We start from the raw sequence: 24,679 nt of genomic DNA, 5'->3' as shown, positions 1-24,679 counted from the left end.
GATGTAATTAGCAGTCACAAAGGCCTGGTTAAAGCTGGAATCCTCCAAGCTGCACTCCGACTTTGATTGTGTGGGCCAGCTGTGGAGGAATGGCCATTATCTCAGTGTGTCCAGCAGCATAAAAGAACCCCCACTCTACTCTATACACACCCCACACACACCCTTTGCTCCAGTTAGCCCAGCATTTGCGTTCCCACAGGGGGAGGGACACGAGCCGCTGCCACAAAAAGCAAAAGCTCCCAAAATGGGGCTTTCTTACAGTAGGAGACGCGCACGGATATTCAACACAAAACCTGTCAACGTCTTCTGGAAATAAGCCACACGTGCCCTTTTAAAAGAACTCGCAACATTGTTTTCGTTCTGTTTTGTGTGCATTTAATCATCAACATCCGACAAACAGTTGGGGGACACTTAGGCCCATTAGTCCTGTGCAGAAATTGAATCTTCCCTGCAGTTGGGGCCGTTTAATTAGTGTTAATTTAACACTCAGATTCTCCATCATTAAGCCACTCTTGGACACACAACAACAGGCGGAGACAGTGTGTGTGCGTGCGTGTGTGTGTGTGCGTGCGTGTGTGTGTGTGTGTGTTGACAGCACAGCCAGTCCTTTGACTCAAATTAACGGCGACCTCTTCGGCGTGTAAGAAGCGGGATTGGCATCGTTTATGCGTTATTAAGTCCCCTAATTGGGCAGCCAGTAGTTTGCATATTAGACTATTAGGCTAATATGTTTTGCTCCTCTCGGCTGCACGGCCCCCGCCAGAGCTCCCGGCGACACATTTGGTGATTCTGGGAATTACGCTCTAATCGTAAAGCAGTGTTCTTTTGATCCCCCGCAATTCAGTTCCGTCAGCGTGTCCTCGATTTGATTTAACACGTTTATTAATTAGCCCTCCCTGTGTTTTGCATCACCCAGGCAAAGTTTTATTGCTTTTGACGCGTGTAGCTTACTTCATATGAACAATTCCCTTCTATGAAGGTTAAATACTATATTTATTATTTTGTCCTTCGGGGTTCATTTAACCTCTCCATATCTGTTATGTTTTGCTTTTGGTAAGACGTGCTGTCTTGAATCCTTTTTTTTTGGATGGCATTTGAGCGACGTGTTGCTGATGACTTTTCACGTCCGCAATCCGCTGGTAGCACAATAGCGAAACTCACGCTGCGATGTCGTAGCAGCACAACAGCAAACGGCCGCGGGGATTTTTGATACGCCACACATGAAGATTTTAACAAATATAAAAAGACATTTAACAGTTTTGGTTGTGTTGTGTGCTTCGTGAATCTCAACACACAACACCACGCACATAAACACCTTTTTTTATGGGACAAATCCACTTTTAACACACTTCAGATCAAAGGATCATCTTCTTAACAAATTTTACACGACATACGATAGTCTGACATTTAACGTCCTTGGTCGGGAAGGGGCAAAATCAGGGAGGAGGGGGGGGGACGAAAAAAACAGCCTAATTGTCTTTGTGTCCACAAGGTAGCGTATGCCGTTTTCAAACTGCTAGCAAGATTCAAATGTTAGCCTCACTTTACTGCTCCCTCTGGGGTTCACTGTACAACACCCACAATAATGTTCACATTGGTCATGAGCAACGTTATCGTTGTCAAGGCAGATTTTGTGTTTAGCTTGTACAAGTGCTCATCATTTGGTGACAGGCAGATGTAGTTGCAAAACAAATGCTGACATTCTAGCAGTCTCCCCCCCCCCCCCCCCCCCCCCATCTCCTCCTCCTCCTCCTCCTCCTCTTCTTCTTCAGTGAGCTTAGTGGGACAACAGCATGCCTCCATCGCAAAGTTTAGCCAACAAGCAGGTGAAAGGAGGGCACGATGGGCTGAGGGTTTAGCCCCTCGCTGCCCTCAGCAAACACTCACCCTCCCTCACTCCCTCCTTCTCCTCCCCGCCATTATTTGTCCTGAGCGCACAGCCCCCAATGGGCCCTTTTGGAAGGCGGCAAAAAGAAGAAGAAGAAGAAGAAGAAGAAGAGTGATTGCAGCTGTGACGTGGGCGTTGTTGTTCCATTCAGCGCCCTCGCCATGGCAACGGGGCAAAAGGCCCTTGGAAGCACGCGGCTCGTCTCGCTGGACAGCGCAGCCAGCTGGAAGTCTCTCGCTCTCCGGCTCCAATAGTGGCTAAATATCCCAAATATTCCATGAGCGATTACTGCAGCACTGAAAGGTTCAACTTCACTCATCCATGTTAATTCACTTTCTATCTCGTCTATATACATTTCAATGTTTTTCCTTTCGAGGCTATTTCCAATTTTCAAGAGCACTTGTCCTCGTCGGACTTTGGGCGAGAGGCAGGGTACGCACACCTTGGTTTCAGGTTAGGAACGGCCCGGAATAAACTAGTTTAGCGAAGGTTAGGGTGAGGGTAATATGTGGTCACGTGGCACAAGAAGGCACGGCGAGTTACTGTACTTCGTGTTTTTCATTTGACTGTTTTATATTTATGGCACAAAAAGTTTTTTTTTCCATCCAAGTATTTGCTGTAATTATGACTTTACATGTCTTCTATCTCATGTACAAATTCGGGTTAAATTGCCACCGCATGGAGAGAACTCCGTCTTAAACCAAGGACCGCTTAAACTCGAGAACTGGTGGTGTTATACGCTACATAAATATCACAATTCTTGCCGTTACCGTAGAAAACGGGAGGTGTTGCACAAGGCTCACTGTTCAGTCCACACATTTTTTATATACGCTTCATGAATGTCCAAATTGTTACAGTGTAAAATGCTGGTGTTCCACAAGGCTCCCTATTAGGTCCACTCTATAGAGTTCGACATTCTGTGAATGTCAAAATTACTTTAAGTTCCGGTAGGCGAGCAAGATAATAATGGAATGGAATAATGTTCAAGAGTATGCTGTCACTCTGCAGAAGACAGCATGCAATTACTGCTGCACTTACAGTTTTCAATTTGATTGTTTTATATCCGTGACCTCCAAGTGTTTTTCATACATTTTTGGTTAGCATAGGTTATTGATAGACTATGACGAGTTCCGACTTCTGTTACATCGCAGCCGTAGAAAACGAGGACCGCCTACGTACTACATTTTTGAAATGATAAGTTTTGTTTTCGTTGAACAGGTTGAATGAACACTTTTTGTTGTTTACAAAACATTTACTGTATGTTAGCTATCCAGGCTACGTTTTTGGAATCACTACCAGGGGTGTCAAACTCATTTTTGTTGCAGCCACATTGCAGTTACGGTTTCCCTTCCTTAGGGGGCCGTTATGACTGTGACGCCATATTCATGTTTAATCGCCTCATCATATTATTACATAGACAAGAAATGAAGAAAACAAAAATCAAGAGTAATTGTCTAACCTTGTTCAAGTTACTGTAAGAAGGTGTCTGGTAAACCCCCGCCCAAGAAAATGCTTGCAATATCTCTGCGTTATGATGTATTACATATGACAGTTTAAACATTTGGAACACATTTTAGGAAGAATTCTGGAAGTTGCCACATTATTTTGCTTTCATGGGCCACAAAAAATGTTGTGGCCAGATCTGGCCCCCGGGCCTTGTGTTTGACACGTCCACTGTAAGGTGCCTTATACATGGAGTGAGTTTGCCATTTTGTGTATTTTCGGCTAAAATATGCAACAGCAATGACATAATTAACAGCGTGCGAGTTGTTCCAAAGCAAGTTTTCTTCTGCCCTTGATATACAAATCCCTGTGTAGTGATATCGGGAGTAGGGATGAGTAACTGATACATGCAGCCGCCATTGAAGACTCCCCAGGAACATGATGGTGATTGACAGGTGATCAATGCAGGGTGTATCCCAGCAGGGATGCGTGAATGAGGCTCGCCTTGCGCGTGTTTACACTCTGTCTCCGCCGTAACGCCGCAGGACCTCTCGTAGTGGAGCGGGATCCGAGGGGATGGGACGAGGGGGGCTCGCGCACAATCTCCCGTGACCAATGAGCGGGGTGCTGTCAGGGGTAACCACATGTGTCAGCCAATCTCGGCCAATAAAGAGCGGAGCGAGGCGGACCACAGGTGCGCGCCTCTGCGTCCCCCCTGGCACAGCGCCCCGGAGATGCTGGAGAGAGACGCCTGGCTGCTCCTCCTGACTCCCCCCTCCTCATACTCCCCGCTCGGGCGGTGATGGCGACCGCCACGTCCAACCACTTCAGCGTCCTCAGCAGCCCCGGCAGCCCTCCGCCGCCGCCGCCGCCGCCGCAGCAGCAGTCGGAGTCCGGGACCATGCAGCAGCAGCAGCAGCAGCAGCAGCAGCAGCAGCAGCAGCAGCAGTACAGGGACGCGCACGCCCTGCTCCAGAGCGACTACGGCGCGCACCCGCTCAGCCATCACGCGCACCAGTGGATCGCGGCGCTGTCTCACCACGGGGACGCCTTAGCCCCGTGGCCGTCCAGTCCGCTCGGGGAGCAGGACGTCAAGCCGGTGCTGCACGACGACGAGCGCGAGGAGCTGCGCGACTCCGGCGGCGGCGGCGGCGGCGGCGCGCAACAGCGACACCCTCACCCGGCCGCGCATCACGACGCCAGAGCATGCTGGCGCACCGGCAGCACCGCCATGCAGGCGACGTCTGAGGGTCAGGCTCTGCTCTACTCGCAGTCCGGCTTCGGGATGATGCCCGGCGGCGAGCAAGGCGGCATGCACCACTCGCACCCGCTCCCGCACCCGCACCACCACGCGCTGCCTCGGGACGACGAGCAGCACGGCGGCCACAGCCCGCACCTGAGCGACCACGGAGGCGGGCCGCCGCCGCCGCAGCAGCACCAGGACCACTCGGACGAAGACACGCCGACCTCGGACGAGCTGGAGCAGTTCGCCAAGCAGTTCAAGCAGCGGCGCATCAAGCTGGGCTTCACGCAGGCCGACGTGGGTCTGGCCCTGGGGACCCTGTACGGCAACGTCTTCTCGCAGACCACCATCTGCAGGTTCGAGGCGCTGCAGCTGAGCTTCAAGAACATGTGCAAGCTCAAGCCGCTGCTGAACAAGTGGCTGGAGGAGGCCGACTCCACGTCGGGCAGCCCCACCAGCCTGGACAAGATCGCCGCGCAGGGCCGCAAGAGGAAAAAGAGGACCTCCATCGAGGTGGGCGTCAAGGGGGCCCTGGAGAGCCACTTCCTCAAGTGCCCCAAGCCCGGCGCGGCCGAGATCAACTCGCTGGCCGACAGCCTGCAGCTGGAGAAGGAGGTGGTCCGGGTTTGGTTCTGTAACAGGAGGCAGAAGGAGAAGCGGATGACGCCCGCTGGGGGGGGTCTGCCCGGGGGGGAGGACGTGTACGGGGACAGCCCCCCGCACCACGGAGGACAGACCCCGGTGCAGTGACCAAAAAAAAACGACGCAGCGTTCTTTCCATTTTTGTCCCCCCCCCACTCCCCTTAAAAAAAGAATATATATATATATATATATATATATATATATAGATATATATATATATATATAGATATATATCTATATAGATATATATATAGATATATATAGATATATATATATAATAAAAGAATCAGAATGTGGCGAGGACACGATTGGGATTTACAGTGCAGCCCCTCCACGCTGCGGAACTCACGGCGACTATTATGGGATGTATTCTTCTTCTTCTTAATTATTGTTACGTGCTGCCGTGGGAGCCACGCGAACGCCCTTTTGTGCGTCACTGTGCCAAATTGTGTGGACTTGGAGCCTCACGCTCACACACGCCGAAAAAAAAAAAAAAAGAAAGGCGTCGTTTGTGGACGTGGGGCGGGGGGCGGGGCGGGCGGGGGAGTTCTCGCGTGGGCTGCAGGAGGAACCGCAGTGAGTAAAAGTGGGGTAAATAAACGCCATCTTTGCGTGGAACAAAAGCAACAGGGGGTCCACGTCGACAGAATCAAAACAGCTGCAGACACCTGCGCCTCCTTTGCATTTACAATTAAACCAGCATCATCATCATCATCATCATCATCATCAGTATTACTCCTATTATTATTATTATTATTATTATTACTAGGAAGGTCGTGTTTATTATGATTGCTCTTTCATTTTTTTTATTATTTGAAGGTTCCTTTTCGTTAAATAATGAAATGTAAAAATATTGCACCTGCTCTTTCCCCATGGTCACTTTTACAGCAACATTAGTATTACGATTTCATATTGTTATATAGCATAGTATTACAGTATTACCATTACTAACGTATAGTTTTTCTGTTTATTGTAGTTGTTCTCATTTTAATTCAGTAATTGCTTGAGCACACAAAATAGTTTTTGCCGGGCCCACCTTTGTATATAAAGTATAAAATCTCTACGATAACAACAAGGAGTTCAGACAATATTACAAGTGACCATGATGCTTAATTATGGTACAGCCATTGTATCATCAATGCACCAATTCAGTAATAATAATAATAATAATAATAATAATATAATGGAAATACTTTCAAGCTTTTTGTGTGCACTGTGTTTTTGATGTTTGTTATTTCTGTACTTTTTCCAAAAAAGAGAGAAAAACTAAAGAGAGAAAAAGTATTCTGTGAGTCTCCAAAAGCAATCCAGCCCTTTTTTTTTTTTTTTTTTTGCCTTCGTCTCCTATGAAGATGGAGGACATTAAAAAAAAAAAAAAAAAACAACAACAACTAATAATTTCAAAATAAGCTGAATTCCATGTCCTCATGATACACCAGCTACTACATTCACCCAGACTCTTTGTGGGATGTATCGCATTCGTTGGTTCTGATTTGATGCTGTTTGTTTTTTTGTACAGGGTTCGTTTTGTATATTTGTCAGTCTGTGGCAATACACACACACACACACACACACACACACACGCGCGTTCTTGTGCTACTGTGATTTCCATAGAAGCTTGTGTGACGAGGGCAAGGTTACACGAGGGCTGGCGTGCAGGTTTTACTTCTGCTTAAAATGTGGAAACTCAGACGCAGCTTGAGGACAATTTTGTCATTTAGTACAACAACGCTCTCTGAATGTATCAACAGAATTTTCCCAGCAATGTTTTATAATATTCATGATATAAATCGTAATAATTGTGGGGATTTATATGATGATTTTTTATTTTATTTTTTTTCCCGAAACAGGCCCTGCGTGAGTCCTGTCCTGTGTCCTCAATGCTGAATTTGAGTTTTCGCCTTGCGGGAGGGTAATGAATACAAAACCAAAACAAAACATTTATCGACCTGAAATCTGTGACGAGGAAGAAAAAAAAAAAAAAGAAAAAAATCGACAATTGCACAATTTCTACATGCTTTTTTGTCATTAAATCCGATTTGTTTTCTATGACGTTTTGGTGTGCGGTTGCTTATTAACCTGCAGGAACTCTTGGAATCTTTTTATTTTTTTATTTTTCCCCCATGTTGGCGGCTTGGCTAGAAATGACTTTCAATACATTTGACAACAGTAACAGACGTATTTCATTTGCATTCGTACGGGGAAAAAAGTGGCAAATATTTCCAAACAAATTTGCCATTCAGACGAATTTAAAATGTGCTAAGTGTATGACGAATTCAACGTCGATGCAATCTTATTCGTTTGACCTCAAAACCCTGAAGAAACTCATTTTTGTGTCGGGCAACAACAACAGCACAATTGAAATATTTCGCAAAAAAAGCTTTATTTGAGGATAAACACGTTTCGTGATTAAACGTTTGTTTTCTTGTCAGCAATTTGGCATGTTGATAAATTCTGACGTATTTCCGTTGTTTTTTTTTTTCTTCCGTTTGTTTGGTTGGCGCACCTTGTCCTTGTCGCGTTACGTCATAGTTTTAAAAGGAGCAGGCGACGAGCGTCACCCAGTGGAGGATAGTGGTATAGTGTGTGTATCTATATCTATATCTATATCTATATCTATATCTATATATATATATATATATATATATAGAGATATATATATCTATATCTATATCTATATCTATATATATATATATATATATATCTATATATATATATATATATATATATATATAGAGAGAGATATATATATCTATATCTATATCTATATCTATATATATATATATATATATCTCAATGTGAAGAGTAAGTCTTTCCTTTTCTGAGGCAGGATGTGCCAAAGCAACTTGAATTTCTTGAATTTATGAAAGAAAAATTCGCAATGTCCTTTACTTTAGGGAATAACAAAGCGATGATATGATTCACATTTTCAAATTTCAGGTTTAAAATTGCCCTCTAATTTTCTCCTGTTCTTGTTTCATAGCAGAACTTTCAATGTAAGTTTAGATGTGAAGATACTTTATTATTAGCCGTGTCAATTTGAGAGGAGAAGGAAATGTACTTTACTAAATTGTCTTACAAGTACAAATTGAATCCAGTTAGTGTATTTCCTGAATTGTTAGGGCAGCATACCGCACTGGGGGTTTGGACAAAGGCCTCACAGTTCTGAGGTTCTGGGTTCGAATCTCATCGCCGTCCGGCCTTTTTTGTGTGGTTTCATGTTCTTCCCTGCGCTTGGGTAGCTTTCCTCCGGGTCTCGGGCCTTCCCCCGACTCTAAATGGTGCGAATAGGGGGTTTGTCTACATGCGACCCGCAAATGAACAGCGACCGGTCCAGGGGCCTCTCGTCCCAAGGTCATCTGAGATAGTCAGTTTCCAACCTAACATTTTCTCCTGTTTTCTCTTTATTTACTTCCAAAGAATATTACTGCAAATAGTGTTATATGATCTGCCTGCCTGTGTTGCTGCACCGTTTGTGTTCCTAAAGGGTAAAGGGGCGCAAGTGTTCCTTCCGCCTCTGTTACCTGGATACTGGAAAGAAAGGAAGAAAGAAAAAAACATCTTACAAATCTGCATACAGCACGGTCAGGTTGACTGTCGTGTGTCGTGTAATACAGGCGCTGCGTCGCCGTTGTTGTTGTTTGGATTGCGTCCAATCAGCAGGCCGCCATCTGCCTTTGCTCTCGGCGCCCCAACGGCCGTCCTACGCGTTATTCATATTGCATGTTGGGATTCTTCTTCACGCTCCATCCCAATTGTTTTCCACCTTCCCCGTGTGTGTGTGTGTGTGTGTGTGTGTACTGTCGACTTGAGCGGATAGGCATTAGCGTGAAGACACGAGCAACCTCCAAAATCATAGAAGAGTAAAATATCGCACGTATTTAATCCATCGTCTCTACATACATTGGTAACGTTACATCATGATGCACGGCATTGCCACGTTTATGGGAAGCCGTTTGAGCTCTCGTCCAAGTCGTGGAGAAAATGCTGAATTCTCTTACTAACGAGGACAATGATGTACAACAGGAGTACGTGGACCATAAATGCTCCAACGGCTTTCCATAGTGTGTGTATTTACAGTTCATGAGATGACACAATGCACACACAAAACATACAACAAGACGGTGTCGTACGGCTTCCGAAGTCGAAAAGCGGAAGTGGGTCCCTGTAAAACTTTTTTCTTTTTCTCCCCTCTCTCCATCACAAAGGTTGACTTTGCAGATGGCGAGGAGTGGAACAGGCGCACAAAGTGGCGCCTCCAAGGTGACTGACTTTATTGCACTTATTGACGACCGGGAACAAAACACGTGGACTCGTAGAAGAAAAGAGATTAAATTAAAGCCACAAATCAATAAATGAATGTGTAAATGCCAAACCAGGCTTTACAAACAAAGTCCAAAATAATTTACTGACATGAAAAAAAAATACAACAAACCTTTTTCAAAAATAGATTTTAAAATGATGCATAAATGTAAAATATAACAAATCAATATCAATAAATACTTTTAACACAACACAAGGCCCAATGTGAATAAGGATGGCATAAGGCAAGAATGTAAAACAATACAAGTCAACTCAAAATATTAAAAAGTGGACCCACAGTTTATTGTCGTAAAGGCAAAGTTAATTCCGAGATCTGGTTAAGATCTATTTGAAGAATTTCTCGAAATCTTTCCAAATGAATAACTGTCATTCTGACTCTGGACCAATTTTGGGTGGGAAAGTATTTACACCATCACGCGGGGAATTGAATATTCAATATTTGCAGGCTATCTATACTATTTATATGAATGTTGTGTGCATCTATATATAGTTGCATGTATTTACACTGATGAGCATCCGTCCATATGAATCTTGTGTAGTTTCATGTCCTTTCTGTACATGACGAGGTGGCGCCATTGGCTCACGAGGGACAACAATGGTGTCAAACAGTTGCCATGGTTACAGTAAGCTAACACACACACACACACACACACACACACACAAGCTGCTGCAGCGCACGACCACGTGGAGGAGATATTTCCCAAATGCGTTTGTTTTTTTCCCCGCCCCCCCCGACTTGGGTCAACACTTGAGCGACTCCATTTCGGAGCACTCCGTGTCCATGTCCGAGTCGTACAGCGAGACGCCCGTCGGGTCACTGCCGGGCGACACGGGGGGCGTGCGCGCTGTGCGGGCGGAGCGCGAGCTCGTGTCGTCGTCCTGGGAGGTGTCCGTGCGCGAGTAGAGGCCCAAGTCGGGGAGCTCGGAGGCCGACGCGCCGCCCTCGGACGCGTCGGCGTAGCGCAAGTCCTCCAAGTCCACGAACCACTCGGGCCAAAAGCGGCGGCGAATCCGCTCGCAGTACATGGCCAAGTTGATCAGCTCGCCTGGACGACAACACGCACAAGATTGCTAACATGACCGCACGCTCGCCACCTATGATGATGATATGTGTAGCGGTACCTTGACTTGTGAGTTTCATTTGTTCCGTGACCAAAATTGTAACTCAGTTCATGCATACGGTGTTCCCTTGCTATATAGCGGTTCACCTATTACGGATTCTATTATTATTATTTTTTTTTTTTACTATATCACAGGATTTTGAGTGTATGCTGTCATGTTTTTTTTTTTTTAGGCGGTAAAATAAACACTTCCTAGCCTAAAACATTAACCCATAAGCTATTGTAACCTAACTTCTTGTAACGTAACCCATCGTAACATAAATAATTGGAACATAACCCACCCTAACGTAACCCATTGTATCGTGACGTAACGCATCGTAACGCTGACCTGTCGTAACGCAATTTAACCTGTCATAGCGTAAGCTGTCATCGATGACGCATCAAAACGCAACCTCACTCACCTTTGATGAGCTGCTCTGGTCGCGTCCCGGGCAGAGTCCACATGGCAGGTGCCAGGTGACCGAACACCGTGGCATCGACTGTCGAAATCTTGGAGCCCATCAGGTACTTCTTATTGCCTGTGACAAACAGGAAGCACACAGCCGAGGTCTGCGTTAAAACGGGCCGGCGGGCCGTAGTGCTCATTTGGTAGTTGTTCACCGAGCAGCGTGGCCAGTGTGCGCATGTCCTTCTCCATCATGGCGTCGACTTGGTCCTTGGAGAAGCGTCCCATCCCGTGTCCGTACATCTCCCGCTTGACGATGCCGCCGGTCACGTGACTCAGGATCCACTTGAGCAGCTCGCTCAGCGGCCCGCTCACGGGCAACATTTTCTGCGTCTCCTCCAGGTTGTCCACCCACTGGCAGTACGCCACGGTCCTGTGGGCGTGGACGGGATGGTCACGTGACCGAACATGTAACAAATCCATTTACCCCATTAAAATGAATCGAAATGCCATTCATCTATTTCGGACCACCAGCAATCATTTTGTCATAACTTGAAAAAACTCACGAGTTACTCATAAGTCAAGGTGCCGCCGTGTTCCCCTATTTATGAATAGCAAAACGTATTAGCGAGTAGTAATGTTTATGATTGCCTATGGATGCTTATGCTAAAGAAGTACTACTTTTGTCTAAATTCAGCTCCTCAACTCACGTTAACGTAGATCCTTGGCACCCAGATGCAAAGGAAGTCGTGTTTGTATTTGGCCTGAGCACAAAAACAGCGAAAGCAGTCATCCCTCGCCGTATCGCGGTCTCACTGTATTGCGCATTTTTAAATCGTACATATTTCATTTCAGATTGCGGATTTTTCGCTATATCGTTTGCGGCGATCAGTAAACGTTATGAATGTTAACGTTAGGTCTTTTCAAGCCACACAGATACTATAGTGTAGAACATGAGGAGGGCGACACCAAGTGAACAAAAATAATACATGCAGCTCACATGCATATTTCGTATTGGAGTTATGCAAAATGTATTTTGATGTGATTATTCCAATAATCGACAGGATGATTGATATAATAGTCAATCCTAAAAATATTTAATAGCACTACCTCATATTAGGAAGTGTTTCTAAGAGCATGGGAAAGGTTCATTAGAGTGTGGGCAAGGTCATATCTATCTCATCACGTAGCATAAGGAATCCTACCATACCATGCAAGCGTCATAACTCAACATATCGTAGCATTTGAAACTGCGTTTCCGAGTCAAAAGAACGACATCTTTCCAAAGTCGCGGCACATAACGTGTACAGCGTGCTCACCAGTAGAAGTGCTCCTCTACCATTTTGGAGACGGCGCGGGACACGGCCTTCTCCTGCGGCGTCAGGCTCTCGTTGAGGCTCACGCCCAGCCGCTCCTCCAGGAAGTCGATGATGAAGTCGGAGCCGCACGCGTGCTCCCGGTTGTACTCGATCCACGGCATCTTGCCCTGCGGCGACAGCTTCCCGTCGAAGTAGTTCTGCGTGGGGGTGGGACATATCAGGAGTTTTACCCCTCCCACGTGCTTTAAAATGACTTAAAACACTTTCATTCACGTCAGCCGTTATCCCGCGCAATTGCGACGTGCAGTTAGCGAACTACCGATGCCTACACTCTGAAAATACATCTCCCCTTTGGAAGGTGTGGTCGCTTTAGAGCGCCACGTTGTCGGATCCGAGTGCGCCCACGGCAATGCAGAGAAACACAGCCGACTGAGGAGGGGACGAAAAGGCATTTAAAAAAGTCAGACTTGACAGCTAGCGTGTGAACGGGGCTTCGGGCTAGTGCGGCCATTTTGGAGTGCCCCGTTGCAAACGCATGGATCCGCTCAAACGCGTAGTTATATATAGGCATAAGAAAGATGCGAGACGAACGAGCATCCAGTTTTCCAGGACGAGAAGTGGTATTTGGTTGGCAGATGACAGTTGAGGTGGGCGTGGTTTCAGCACATTCGCCAGAGTTTGATAGCGGAAAGAAGGGCTTGACTTTTCACCATCTTGAAGCCTCATTTATATATACGGGGCGATTTTTGTCATCATTCAAATTCCGGAGTATTGTCAAGAACATGACCTACCTGGTAGGGCAGGTCGACCATGCGGAGGTAGGTTTCCGTCTTCAGGCAGAAGGGGGACAGGGACGGGGCTCCGCTTTTGGGCCGGGAGAACTGATGCAGAATGATGGCGTCTGTCGACCCCAACTCTTCTTCTTTTCTGGGCCGGCCGAACAAGGACACACAGAAAACATTAGAGTTGTACAACTCTAACCATTCTAATTAACATATTGGTACAATAAAGGAGACATACAGCGGTGTCATCAGTTTAAGGTATCATGAGTTTAGTGCTTTTTTTTTTTTTTTTTTCCCAAAAGTAGCATTATCGTCTTTCTCAAGGCAGATTTGTCTTTGCCCTCGTTTATCCTTCATCATCCTTTTTCTCTCTCTGCTCTTTGGCTTGTCAAAAACAATAAGCAGCGCTCTCATGACACACGACAGCGTGCATGATGTCCCGTGGATCCTCGCAGGGGAAAAGCAGCCTACTCGCTCAGTGAACACTCATCCGTGTGGAAATGGCACGTGTGGTGTTCACAGACTCTAAAAAGGAAAACGGATGAGCCGAAGGATGTGGTCTCTCCGGCGTGTCCTGGGACGTGCCCGGAACACCTCGCCGGGGAGGTGTCCGGGAGGCATCTGAATCAGATGCCCGAGCCACCTCATCTGGCTCCTCTCGATGTGGAGGAGCAGCGGCTCTACTCTGAGCTCCTCCCGGATGACCGAGCTTCTCACCCTATCTCTCTGCGGAGGAAACTCATTTCGGCCGCTTGTATCGGGGATCTTGCTCTTTCGGTCACGATCCGCAGCTCAAAGTCAAATCCTGAGAACACCATCCCAACTGTGAAATACGGGGGTGGCAGCCTCATGTTGTTGGGTTGTTTTACGAAAGGAGAGACTGGTGGACTTCATAAAATAGATGGCATCATGAGGATAGAACATTATGTGGAAATACTGAAGGAACATCTCAGGACGGCAGCCTGGAAGTTAAAGTTTGGGCGCAAATGTCAAATTTCCACATCGACAATGACCCGAACCAAACCAGTCAAAAAGTGGCAAAAGGATAACAAAGTCATTTTTTTTGGGGTGGCCATCACAAAGTCCTGATCTCAATCCTACTGAAAATATTTGGTTTGAAACCAGTGTTTTGGGTAAAACAAACCCATGTTCTACTGATGATTACTAAAGAATGGAAAAAGCTCAAAACTTTCACCTGGTGAGTCTACTCGTTCTTTTTGGTAGATTCCGTGCTTTCAATTATCACAGAACACAATTCTGTGGATCTTGAAAGATCAGTCCAAATGCTCTGAATCGTCTGAAAATCGTCATCTGCCTTAAAAACAAATGGCAGTGAATGCATTAATAAATAATTTTCAGACAAATTAAGCCCTAGTGAGGGTAAGTGGTTGAGAGGTGGATGGATGGATGGATGGATGGATGGATGGATGGATTCCCACGGCACCCAGTTGGGAATCACTGTTCAATCTAATGCAAGTAAGTGTTCATTGTGGTGAGAGGGGGTTCCGTTCCGACATAGCCGCCCACTCCGCTCCCACCCCGCCCAACCTGGCAACATTAAGTAATATCCCCCCACCCCCACCTCCCAAATGTGTTGTTACCTGACGGCCAGCAATTCGTGCAGCAAATAAGCAGCGGCGGCCAGCAGAGCTCCTCCGGTCAGATAGAGCGTCTTCCGCCACCAAGCGTCCGAGCCCAAGGCCGACATGATAGCGCTACGTTCGCCGCCCAGGGGAAGGGCGACGATGGCCCCATAAAACGACGACTTCGAGACGCTCTGGCTCCGGCCGAGGTCAACCGCGCAAGAACGCGCCCAGGCAAAGCCCACTTGCCAGCAGCAGCAGCACATCCTCGTCGTGGGCGTCCGCGGCCGCTTTCCGCCTCGCTGTCGGCCTCATGAGTGCCGCGGGGGCGGAGGCGGCGGCAGGCCGGCGGACACGACGAGCACCCCGGCCGAGGCTCGTCGTCCCCGCTGCGGGCTCCTCCACATTCTTCGGTACACCGCCGAGCTCCTCTTCCTTGCTGGGAGCGTCAAGTTCGACGCGTTAAGTCGAGGCGCTTCCGGTTGGACCTTTCGCAGTAAAACTCGGGCGCGATGCTTTGTAATAGTTTATTGTGAGGGACAACCCCACTTTACCATGACATTCTGGAGACATTATATCTTGGAGCTTTACACAAGCTGACTGACGTCACTGCCCTGGCAAGTCAACTCGTTTTTTTTGGTTTTGGTTTTTGCTTAGAAGCCTATTTCGCATTAGAGGCTTTTGTAATATTAACATTCGAGTTCTTCAAAATGACACAAGCTTGTACACCAAACATTTTATTAGTATTCAAGTAGACAAAACAGTTTCAGGTGACAGAATATTCCGGTCGGGGGAAAAAAAAAAAAAAAAAAAAAAAAAAGCCCTTTTAAACATTTGAGACGTAAGTGAACAACAGTCATGTAGCAGATGGACACTGCCAGAAGTGAGGAAAATGTCCCCCATCCCCCCCAAAAAAGAAATGCTGTGTTTCTCTCTGTGACTTCAAAACACATGATTAAAAATGTCACAGATTTTTAATATGAATTAACAGTGACAGAAAAGAAAGTCACTCAGGAGGTAAACCAACACACTTCAGGACTCTGCCAAAATCCTCCCCCAGAAAAAAACTATTTTTAGAAATCAGTTTACACCCAAAATGTGTCCTCTCTGTAATATCAGCAGCTTTCATTTTGTAAGGCTTTAAAAGTACCTTGTTGATGGTACGCACACACACTCGCTGCAAAACTACACATTCACACATTTGTGCACAGGTTAACGATTCCACCATTAAATAGATGCGGAATAAAAACAAACTCAAAATGCACAAACAAAATAGCTTCCATTGATGTTGGGGGACGGGGGGAAAGCATCGAATATACGATGAAAATGAACACAAACAGTGGAATCATCATGATTGAATGAATGTGAGGCATATTTACAAAAGGGAGGTGGGTTTAAAAAAAAAAAAACTAAAGTTGATTTGAAAGGATCATAAGTGGACAATACACCCTGAGCAATACACAGACAACAACACACCTTACTCTCTTACACTGGCACGTAACACACAAACATTGTCACACAATTACAAGTTACACACCCACACATTACTCACACACATGCATGTTATTCCACCCCACACACACACACGTTACTCACACGTGTTATTCGCACACACAACTGCTACACACACACACACACACACACGTTACCTACACGTTCCTGCCACCCACACTTGTGATCAAGTTTTGTTGTGTAAAGGAGCGGCCTCCCGTGCGTGATGTTCAAGGACGTCAGGATTGTCATTATTTCTCTCCACTTTGTGACCGCAAAGGCTGCTCAGGGGAGAAAAAAGGGCCAAAGTCCGGTGTGCCGTCCACCAATAACCACTTGTTTTGATTTATTTTTTTATCTTCGCTACGACTGGCTGTACGAGTTGCTTTGGTTTCCGTTGGAGCTCTGATCGTTCTCGCTGGAAACAAACACAAACCAAGGTCGCTTTTTGCGTCTTGTCGGCCATTTTGTGCTGATGAAATGTACCTGTTGGGCGGCGGTTTGGGTTTGGGCATCTTGTTGAGCACGGCGGCGATCTCCTTGCGGTCGTCAAAGTTCTTCCACTGGTCGTACAGCTTGAGGATGACGCGGATGATCTCCAGGATCTGAACACGTTAAACATTTTTGACGTTTTTTTTGTGTGAGGATGAGAAGAAATAAGAGCCTAATTTCAATTTACATTTTCAAAACAAGTTCAGTGTTAAAAGATATCAGCTGTTTTTAATAAACTTTGTTTTTGCGACAAGACATCACACGTTTACATTTTTGAAATAAGTTTTTAATATGCACACCTTGCGCGTGTATCAAAAATAACCTACAGGATCACTCATGGGCTAAATGAACAGCGGTTATGTCATACATGTGGCGCAAGCATTTATGTTCTTTGGTTCAACGACCTGCATTAATTATTCATACATGACATAATGAATATATGATCAGTCTTTGTGCAGTGGACACTAGAAAGCCAATGCCATCCTTCAAATCCGTGCGCGAGTCTTACCTTGTCCATGTCCACAGAGAGCTCGGCAAACCACTGCCTGGCGTCCTTCTGCTGCACCACGCAGGCCACATGCAGGCACGCTTTGACGGCGAGAAACAACAAGCCATGTAAATACAGCCGACGCGGGGGGGAGGGGGCGTACATACCCAGGGCGATCATGAAGGGAGGGTAGAGCAGACACAGGTCGGTCCTGTAGGTGTCATTCACGATGCGCCTGGTGACAGAGAAGCTACAAATCACTACCAAAAAAAAAAGAAAAAAGAGACACAATAGGCACAAAAACGGGACAAGAGTCACACCAGGCCAGCGGCAGCAGCATGTCCTCCTGTCCCATGTCCTGCACGTACTGCAGAAGAGGTCTGTACGGGTGGTACACGATCAGGCAGCAGTCCTGAAACGGAAAACGCGGCAGCTCAAAACCTCAATGATGAAGATCATTCACACACTGTTGGCCAGTACAAATTAAAACGGTTCATTCCTCGCACAATTCAGTTCAATAACGTCATCTTTGCATTTTCAACCTTTGAATGCTTTTGAACAACATGCATGGCAACACGCAACTCACCATCAACTCCAGCAGGTAGAACTCGCACTCTAATATCTGCAAACACACCACAATTACGACCACCGGGAACAATTCAACCGATTCTAATTGTCAAGCATCACAGGGTGCAATTCATTCAGGCCCAACCAGTTTTCGGCCTCAGCGAGGTATGTTCTGTTCCAAAGATTTGAAATGCTAATCATAATCTTCATCTAATCTTGTATTTTCCACTAGATGGAAGAATTTGTCAAATTAATTTAAAAAATATTCTATATAAATCTAGATGTTGCAAAATAATAACAAATGTATGAAAATTAAAACACTTCAAATTAACTAATTGGAATTCAATTTATTTTCATGAATACTTTCAGTTAATTTGAAAAAATATTTCAGTTGATAAATGGTCAAAAAAGAAATATACAAAATTTGACAAATCTCACATTTACGTGATACATATTTCAACTCAAACATTTCAAATTCTCAAAAAATATAACTAAAAATGTTTAAATTTTAAAGAATTATTATGTATTCCTTCGCTACGTGATTGTGAGCAAAGACATTTGGTCGCATTTGCGTCCCTAAAATGAACACAGACGAAGCCCAACACCATCGTTATTGTCATCGTGGAGTCACGGCAACCCGCTCCCCACCTCGCAGACACTCACGCTATAAATAAAGGGCGACATGGACAGGGAACACGGCACAGCAGTCATGGCGACATCGCCGTGGCGACAGCGGAGGAATTAAACAGACTCATGTCTTGACGCCATGCTGAGAGATGCTACATGCGCATGCAGGGGCGTGCGCATTACTTACATGATTCATCCTGTAAGGGAACTCCTTTGGAAAGGCGTACGAGAATCTTGTCTTTACTAGTTTGAGTAGAGAAAACAAATATATATATACAAATCTGTATTTTATCTGTCAATTGGACCAGTTAGCTGATTGCGACTGTGTGTTGACTTACACACAGACGTGGCTGCAGATATCAGCCTCGTGTTGGAAACCACACCAAATTCCTAAATAAAGAATAAAGAATAAAGTGCAACTTACATAAATTTGGAGTAATATGAGAATAAACACAACATTACGAGACAAAAATCCTTATTTTATGAGAACGAAGTCATCATATTACAAAAAAACAAACAAAAAAACAGACATTGTCAGGAATATTTCATTTTAATGAACTTAAGTCAATACTAAAAGAATATATTTGGAATATTGCAAGAAAAAAGTTTGACCTTTATAACAAAGCGAGATATTACAAAGCATGAGAACAGATCCACTCGTCATTTTCCAGTTTTTTTTTGTCTTTTCAGTGACGACATAACAGTATGAAAAAGAGCTAAATACAAATCGTAAAAAGTCCATACCTCCACTTTAGAAGCTAAAAAAACACAGGTAGGAGCCATGAGAACTGGATCTATACTTTTTAGTGAATATCTGCAGAAAGGGAAAGAATGCCCGTTAGCTCGGTCTTTACACAAATACGGTGTTATATTGCCAATATCACATTTGATATGACAATACTTCAGACATTGTGAGGCTTACCTTGCATAGAAGCGTTTGAAGTAGACGGTAGCAGTCGCGATAACCTGTTGCCTCAGCTTCAAGTGTTCTCCCAAAGCCTGAATGACTGGGGAGGGGGGAAATAAAAAAAATAAAAATAAAAGCACACCAATGTTCTATTCATTCAAACACAAAGCCAAATAAATCTTTGAGCAAATTAAGACCATTGCTGAAATATAACCTTTAATCTAAAATTTGATTTACCCTTGTTCCGTCTCCCACCACTTAAAATAAATTGCAAAAATATTTCTCATTACAGCAAAAAAAAAAAGAAAAAGAAAATATTTTTAAACTAATTGAATAAAATATTTTTTTAAATTCCAAAATATACATTTCAAATTCAGAAATTTTAAATTTGAAACATATTTCAACTGAAGATTTAATATTGCGTAATTAAATATTTCAAATTTATTTTGAGAAATACTGCATTTTAATTAACCCAATAAATATCTCAAAAATTCCAGACAGTACTTCAAATTCATTAAAGAATGTCAAATTAATTTGGTGAAATTTTCAAAAATAGTTTCAAAACTATTTCAAATTAATGTCAAAGCTAATAGACAAATATATCGCAGTTAATTGGATGTTCCTTCTGGGAGCAAAATGTGCATGGCATTATTGTGGTTGAATGACAGAAGGTAAACACCGTTGGCAAAGAAGATCTGCAGCTTCCAGTATTCCTCCTCAGAGAGGAACTTGAGGTCCTTCTGTCGTTCCTTCATGAGGTCCTGCTTGTCCAGCACCCACTGTAGACTTGGCCAAGACAAAATTGGGGAGTTCAGCCACTTCCCACCGTGTGTTCAGAATCATTCACTCACTCGCCTATCAGCTATGGAGGGATTTCTACCTTGTGGACTAGACAGTTGATTTATCAGTCCAAGGAAAATTTGGGATACCAGAAATTACATACAGGATTAACATCAGCTGGTGGACCATCCGTTATAAACACTCAACAACTAAGTACGTTACGATGACATTGTATTGTTTTGACCCGAGTGCATCTCACAAACTCAGTTGTCAATTATCAGCCTACCTACTTACAGTGGTTATAAAAAGTATACACCCCCCTGTTCAAATGCCATGTTTTTGTGATCCAAAAATCGACACCAGGAAAAATGTAAACTTTTTTCCTCCATTGGTGTGACCAATAACCTGTACAACTCAATGGAGAAAACAAATGAAGTAAGTCCGAGACGGGAACTAAAAATCAACTACAACTGACAATGTGGATGGATGTGTTCAGTTTTCAGAATGAACCGATCACATTCAAACTCATGTTGAAGAGGGGTCAGCCCACACCTGGCAACATTCAAAGTGCCTCTGACTAACCCAAAATAAAGTTCAGATGTTTTCTAGTAGGCTTTTATCATTTTGTTGTTGTTGTTGCATCGTACAGCACAAGACACAGTCCGCAGAGCTTCCACAGCATCAATGGGGGGGAAAAAAGTATTTTTCTTCTCGAGCTCATATTGATGGTGGAAAAAAAAAAAAGTTTTGAAATGATCTTGGTCTAACTTTTTGAATACCCCCAAAACCTGCCATTGGGACATGTGCAGAGCTTATTTTATATCCACTGTACATTAAAGAGATTTCCCCACCACAATTAATGAATTTCACAGCCTGACCAATCTTTAGTTGGTGCTTTTTTTTTTTTTTTTTTAACAATATTCGACTCACTTAAAACAAAATGTTCATTACAAATGACATTATGTCTTTCAGTTGTAATCGATGATGATCGAGCATAAGTACTTGAGTACTTGTATTTGTTCGAGGAATGGAGGTAAAAAGGGTTTTGGTGTATGCTTTCTCACTACAAAACTATTTAGGGGACCACATTGTGATTCCGAACACAGTCGTAGTCGTTAGTAGACAATTTGACATCAATTAAGCGACAAATATTGACATAACCTCCGGGAGCCAATTTTTTGTAGCAGTTCCTAAGCGCAACCAATTGTTTTGAGGTGGGGGAGGTGGGGGCTGCGGGGGATAAAAATAAATAAATAAAATAAAATAAAACCTTACATTTATGGCGGAAAGTAGCGTTGCCTTTCAAAGTTTAAATATTCGTGTTTAAGCCAAAGAAGACAATTTGGTCTCGTAGTAAGAGTTCGAGAGCGGCGGCTAGCTTCCGCAAAGCTAATGCTAGGCCCCGCGAGCGAGACGGCGGCTACAGAGATAAAAACGTATTGTGACCGTTTTGTTGCTTCAAACTTACTAGTGGGAACTTTGCCAGAAGTTTCCAGCCATTGCGCACGAGACGAGGTAGAAGAGAACACTTTAAATTTGCGTTAATTTACTGCAAAGAAGTGGACACCGGAAACAGTGGAGTAACGCAAATAAACGTCCGGAAGGAAACAGGTGAGCCAAGAAAAATGAGGGGTTCCGCTTGTCATAATAATAATAACAATAAATTATGTCTCAATCTGTGTGGAGTTTGCATGTTCTCCCCCGTGCATGCGTGGGTGTAAATGTGGGTGTGCATCTCGCCCACAGTCAGTTGGAATAGGCTCCAGCATACCCGCGACCCTGGTGAGCAAAATGGATAGATTGATAATAATGATAATAGTGGATTCTGGTTCGGTGACCTTCGTTTTTCATCTCTGCTTTTGACTTCAATTCAAAAACATCATTTGTCCTTATGGTGTGATCAAAAGAGGATCTATTTTTAATGAATGTCACATTAAGAAGTCAACCCCCCATTTAATAATGACGTCCACCGTCTCATCTCTGCAACTTGCTGGGCACAACCTCTCTAGATGCTTGCAAGCGATGTCACGCATGGGCCGGCCAGCTCCAACATTCCTGCAGAAGTCCAGCGAAGGGCCGAGGATATAAGCACCACCCTCATACTGGTGCCAGACAAAGGCGTGAAGGTCCCACAGAAGAATCAGCAGCACGACTTCCGGTCCAGACAGGATGTCTTCCTACCGCCGTCAGTTCGATAGCGCCCTCACAGAGCGCCTCGTGCCTACCAACTCCGGATGCGCAGCGCGTCTCCAACCGGTCAGGAGATCCGACACGGTCTGCTAGCCCCATTCGGAGTGGGCGGAAAGGTCTAACTCACTTTTGAAGGAAATACCGTAATCGTTATCAGAAATCCATTTGGAAGCATTTGTGTAACGTGTGTCTTATGGGCAGTGCCAACGTGGGGACGTCCACGGGCCTGGGACCAAACCTGGACATGGAAGCGGCTTCGACCGAGAACCAGGCTTTTATGACGACCTGGACCGCCGAGAGGCGGGAGATGGTGGCCCTCGATGACCGTCTGGCAGTGTCCATCGATAAGGTCAGCACCCAAATATTATCCCCAACTTCTTGCGAGGAGTTTATATAAACATGGACTTGTTGCTCTGTCTAGGTCCGTACACTAGAGTCCAAAAAGAAGATTCTGGAGGCTGAAATTGAGGCCCTGAAGAGCCGACATGTTCCCCCCTTCGGGCCTCAGGCAGCTGTACGAACGCCAGCCGAGGGACCTCAACCGGGCCGCCGATCAAATCAGTCATCTCATCTAATTGGGTGCTCGCTGTAGGACTCGACTTTGGCTCCCAAGGAGGCCATGTTGGGCCAGCTGGACCCGCTGAGGACCAAATACGAAGGGACGGTGGACCGTGCTAGGAAAAAGGCAGAAAGCGAGATTACCAACCTCCGCCCGGTAATAAAGGAAAAAAATAATAATTATCTATGGTTTAATCTTAGCTACAGCTGTATTGTTTTTATATGGGCCCATTCTTGTAGTTGCTTATTTGATTGGCCAGTTGCTGCTAGGCAGAAATATATTTTCTATTTGCACCCCAAAGGCCGCTGAGACATTTTTTAGAAAGCTACTTGCGTATGTACTATACAGTATATCCCTGTTATCCAGGTCCATGTACTAGTAGACTCCATGTACTAGTAGACTCTTTGTCTACTAGTACTAGTAAAACTAGTAAAACAATTTAACACTCGTAGAATGACTCGGTACAACTACTGCATGACATTTCTGTACACCAATAGGACAATTTAGGAATACTAATAAGACATCTAGAAGTTACTAGTGAGGTTTGAACTACTAGTTGGCATTTTGCTACTACTAGTAGGGTCCAGAGGCTACTAGTGCGTGACACATGCCTACTATTTGGGGCTAGTAGTGTTGCTTCAGCATAGTAGTTTACTAGTAATGTTGAATTGCATACTAGGAGGCCTAAAGTTTCACTAGTAGTGGAAAAAACCTTACCAGTAAGTAATTCTACCAGTGCCACTAGTAAGCGTTTTCAAAAAAGAAATTAAAAACTTAAAACTTAAACTTACATTAAAAACTCTAAATTTATGATCTTTTAATGAGCAAGTAGTATTTGAACAAGTGTTAACCCAAAAAGTGCTTAATGTTTCATTTTGTCAGAGTTGACGATGTTTAAGTGTCATTAAAAGAAACTCGACGAGCTGTTGCAAAAGATCTACTGGACCACCGCCAAGATCAACCCGTCTTTGGAGTCCCGGACCTCTCGTCGGCTCTCAGGCAGATCCAGTCTCAATAAGAGTGTCTTTTGCGGCCAAAAACCTTCGGCTGGGCAGGTCAGAGCGCTGCGGCCGGGTCTCGTCGGCCTTCTGCTTCAGGAAATGGACACTCGGTACAAAGCAGTTTCAGGAACTGAACCATGCGTCCACCAAACGCGTCCGTGGCGTGCGGGGTTTGAGGGAGGAAATAGCTTGTTATAAGAAAGTTGTGAGTATAGCATATTGCTGCTTTGCCTTAAAGGGGGGCGGGGGGGGGGGGGGGGGGGTCACTATTATGTCACATCAATATTTACTCCACTGACTGGTCCACTCGGCCTTGGTTGTGTCAATCACCAAAAACAGTTTTTTCATTTATTTATTTTTTTACACTGCAGGAGTGCATTGAAGCCCTCAAGCTGAAGCTGACCCAGGAGAAGACTGCTTCGCTTCTATGGGAATATCAGGATTTACTCAACGTCAAGATGGCTTTGGAGATTGAGATTACCACATACAGGTGAGGAAGGAACACATTTGGGTTCATCTCAATACTTTTGCCAGTATGCGGTCCTAAATTGCCATTTGCGGTCCTGCCTTTGAGTCCTCCTGTGTCGCTTCCACGGCGGCGGCAGTCTCGGAGAGCGCAGTCTACTCCTTGGAAGACTCCAACAAACCCATGATGGAGGATGACATGGTTGAGGTGGAAGATGAGAAGATTCAGGAGGAGGATGTCGAGGTCGAGGTAGACGAGAAGGTTGAGGAGGAGTGGGGAGCACTGATTGTCGGTGAAGCTCTTACAGAAGAGCAGTCACCGCGTGACACGCAGATTGGTGAAATAAACGAGGACCAGGCCACCGAGATGTCTGAGAGCAAGAT

General features: G+C 44.9%; 4 protein-coding genes across 4 annotated transcripts; 2 read left to right on the top strand and 2 right to left on the bottom strand.

Moving 5' to 3' along the window:
* Positions 1 to 3,975: 3,975 nt before the first annotated feature.
* On the top strand, positions 3,976 to 5,324 carry pou3f2a (POU class 3 homeobox 2a). The gene is given in 2 exon segments (XM_061704582.1): positions 3,976 to 4,036; positions 4,039 to 5,324. Coding segments are annotated over 2 exon segments (1,347 nt in total).
* A 4,327-nt stretch (positions 5,325 to 9,651) lies between these two features.
* Positions 9,652 to 15,204, bottom strand: faxca (failed axon connections homolog, metaxin like GST domain containing a). The gene is made up of 6 exons (XM_061704649.1): positions 14,748 to 15,204; positions 13,156 to 13,291; positions 12,365 to 12,561; positions 11,261 to 11,478; positions 11,062 to 11,178; positions 9,652 to 10,585 (listed from the first exon to the last, which is right to left on the bottom strand). Exons 1-6 carry the CDS (start codon positions 14,993 to 14,995, stop codon positions 10,281 to 10,283), a joined length of 1,221 nt encoding a protein of 406 aa, XP_061560633.1. The 5' UTR covers positions 14,996 to 15,204; the 3' UTR covers positions 9,652 to 10,280.
* Positions 15,205 to 15,528: 324 nt separating this feature from the next.
* Positions 15,529 to 21,669, bottom strand: ccnc (cyclin C). Its single transcript, XM_061704651.1, has 12 exons — positions 21,549 to 21,669; positions 19,980 to 20,086; positions 19,316 to 19,400; positions 19,138 to 19,207; positions 18,732 to 18,783; positions 18,581 to 18,636; positions 17,786 to 17,821; positions 17,520 to 17,611; positions 17,367 to 17,434; positions 17,221 to 17,300; positions 16,707 to 16,825; positions 15,529 to 16,638 (listed from the first exon to the last, which is right to left on the bottom strand). Exons 1-12 carry the CDS (start codon positions 21,578 to 21,580, stop codon positions 16,584 to 16,586), a joined length of 852 nt encoding a protein of 283 aa, XP_061560635.1. The 5' UTR covers positions 21,581 to 21,669; the 3' UTR covers positions 15,529 to 16,583.
* Positions 21,670 to 22,089: 420 nt separating this feature from the next.
* ngs (notochord granular surface) lies at positions 22,090 to 24,324 on the top strand. Its single transcript, XM_061705129.1, is given in 12 exon segments — positions 22,090 to 22,198; positions 22,245 to 22,288; positions 22,291 to 22,351; positions 22,354 to 22,619; positions 22,692 to 22,760; positions 22,762 to 22,860; positions 22,863 to 22,985; positions 23,741 to 23,792; positions 23,795 to 23,851; positions 23,892 to 23,946; positions 23,948 to 24,149; positions 24,202 to 24,324. Coding segments are annotated over 12 exon segments (1,260 nt in total).
* Positions 24,325 to 24,679: the final 355 nt, after the last annotated feature.

Source organism: Phycodurus eques, chromosome 18 (assembly GCF_024500275.1).
Source record: "Phycodurus eques isolate BA_2022a chromosome 18, UOR_Pequ_1.1, whole genome shotgun sequence".
Classification (NCBI taxonomy): Eukaryota; Metazoa; Chordata; class Actinopteri; order Syngnathiformes; family Syngnathidae; genus Phycodurus; species Phycodurus eques.
The sequence above is the reverse complement of the archived record's forward strand: the minus strand, read 5'-3'. Positions and strand labels throughout refer to the sequence as shown.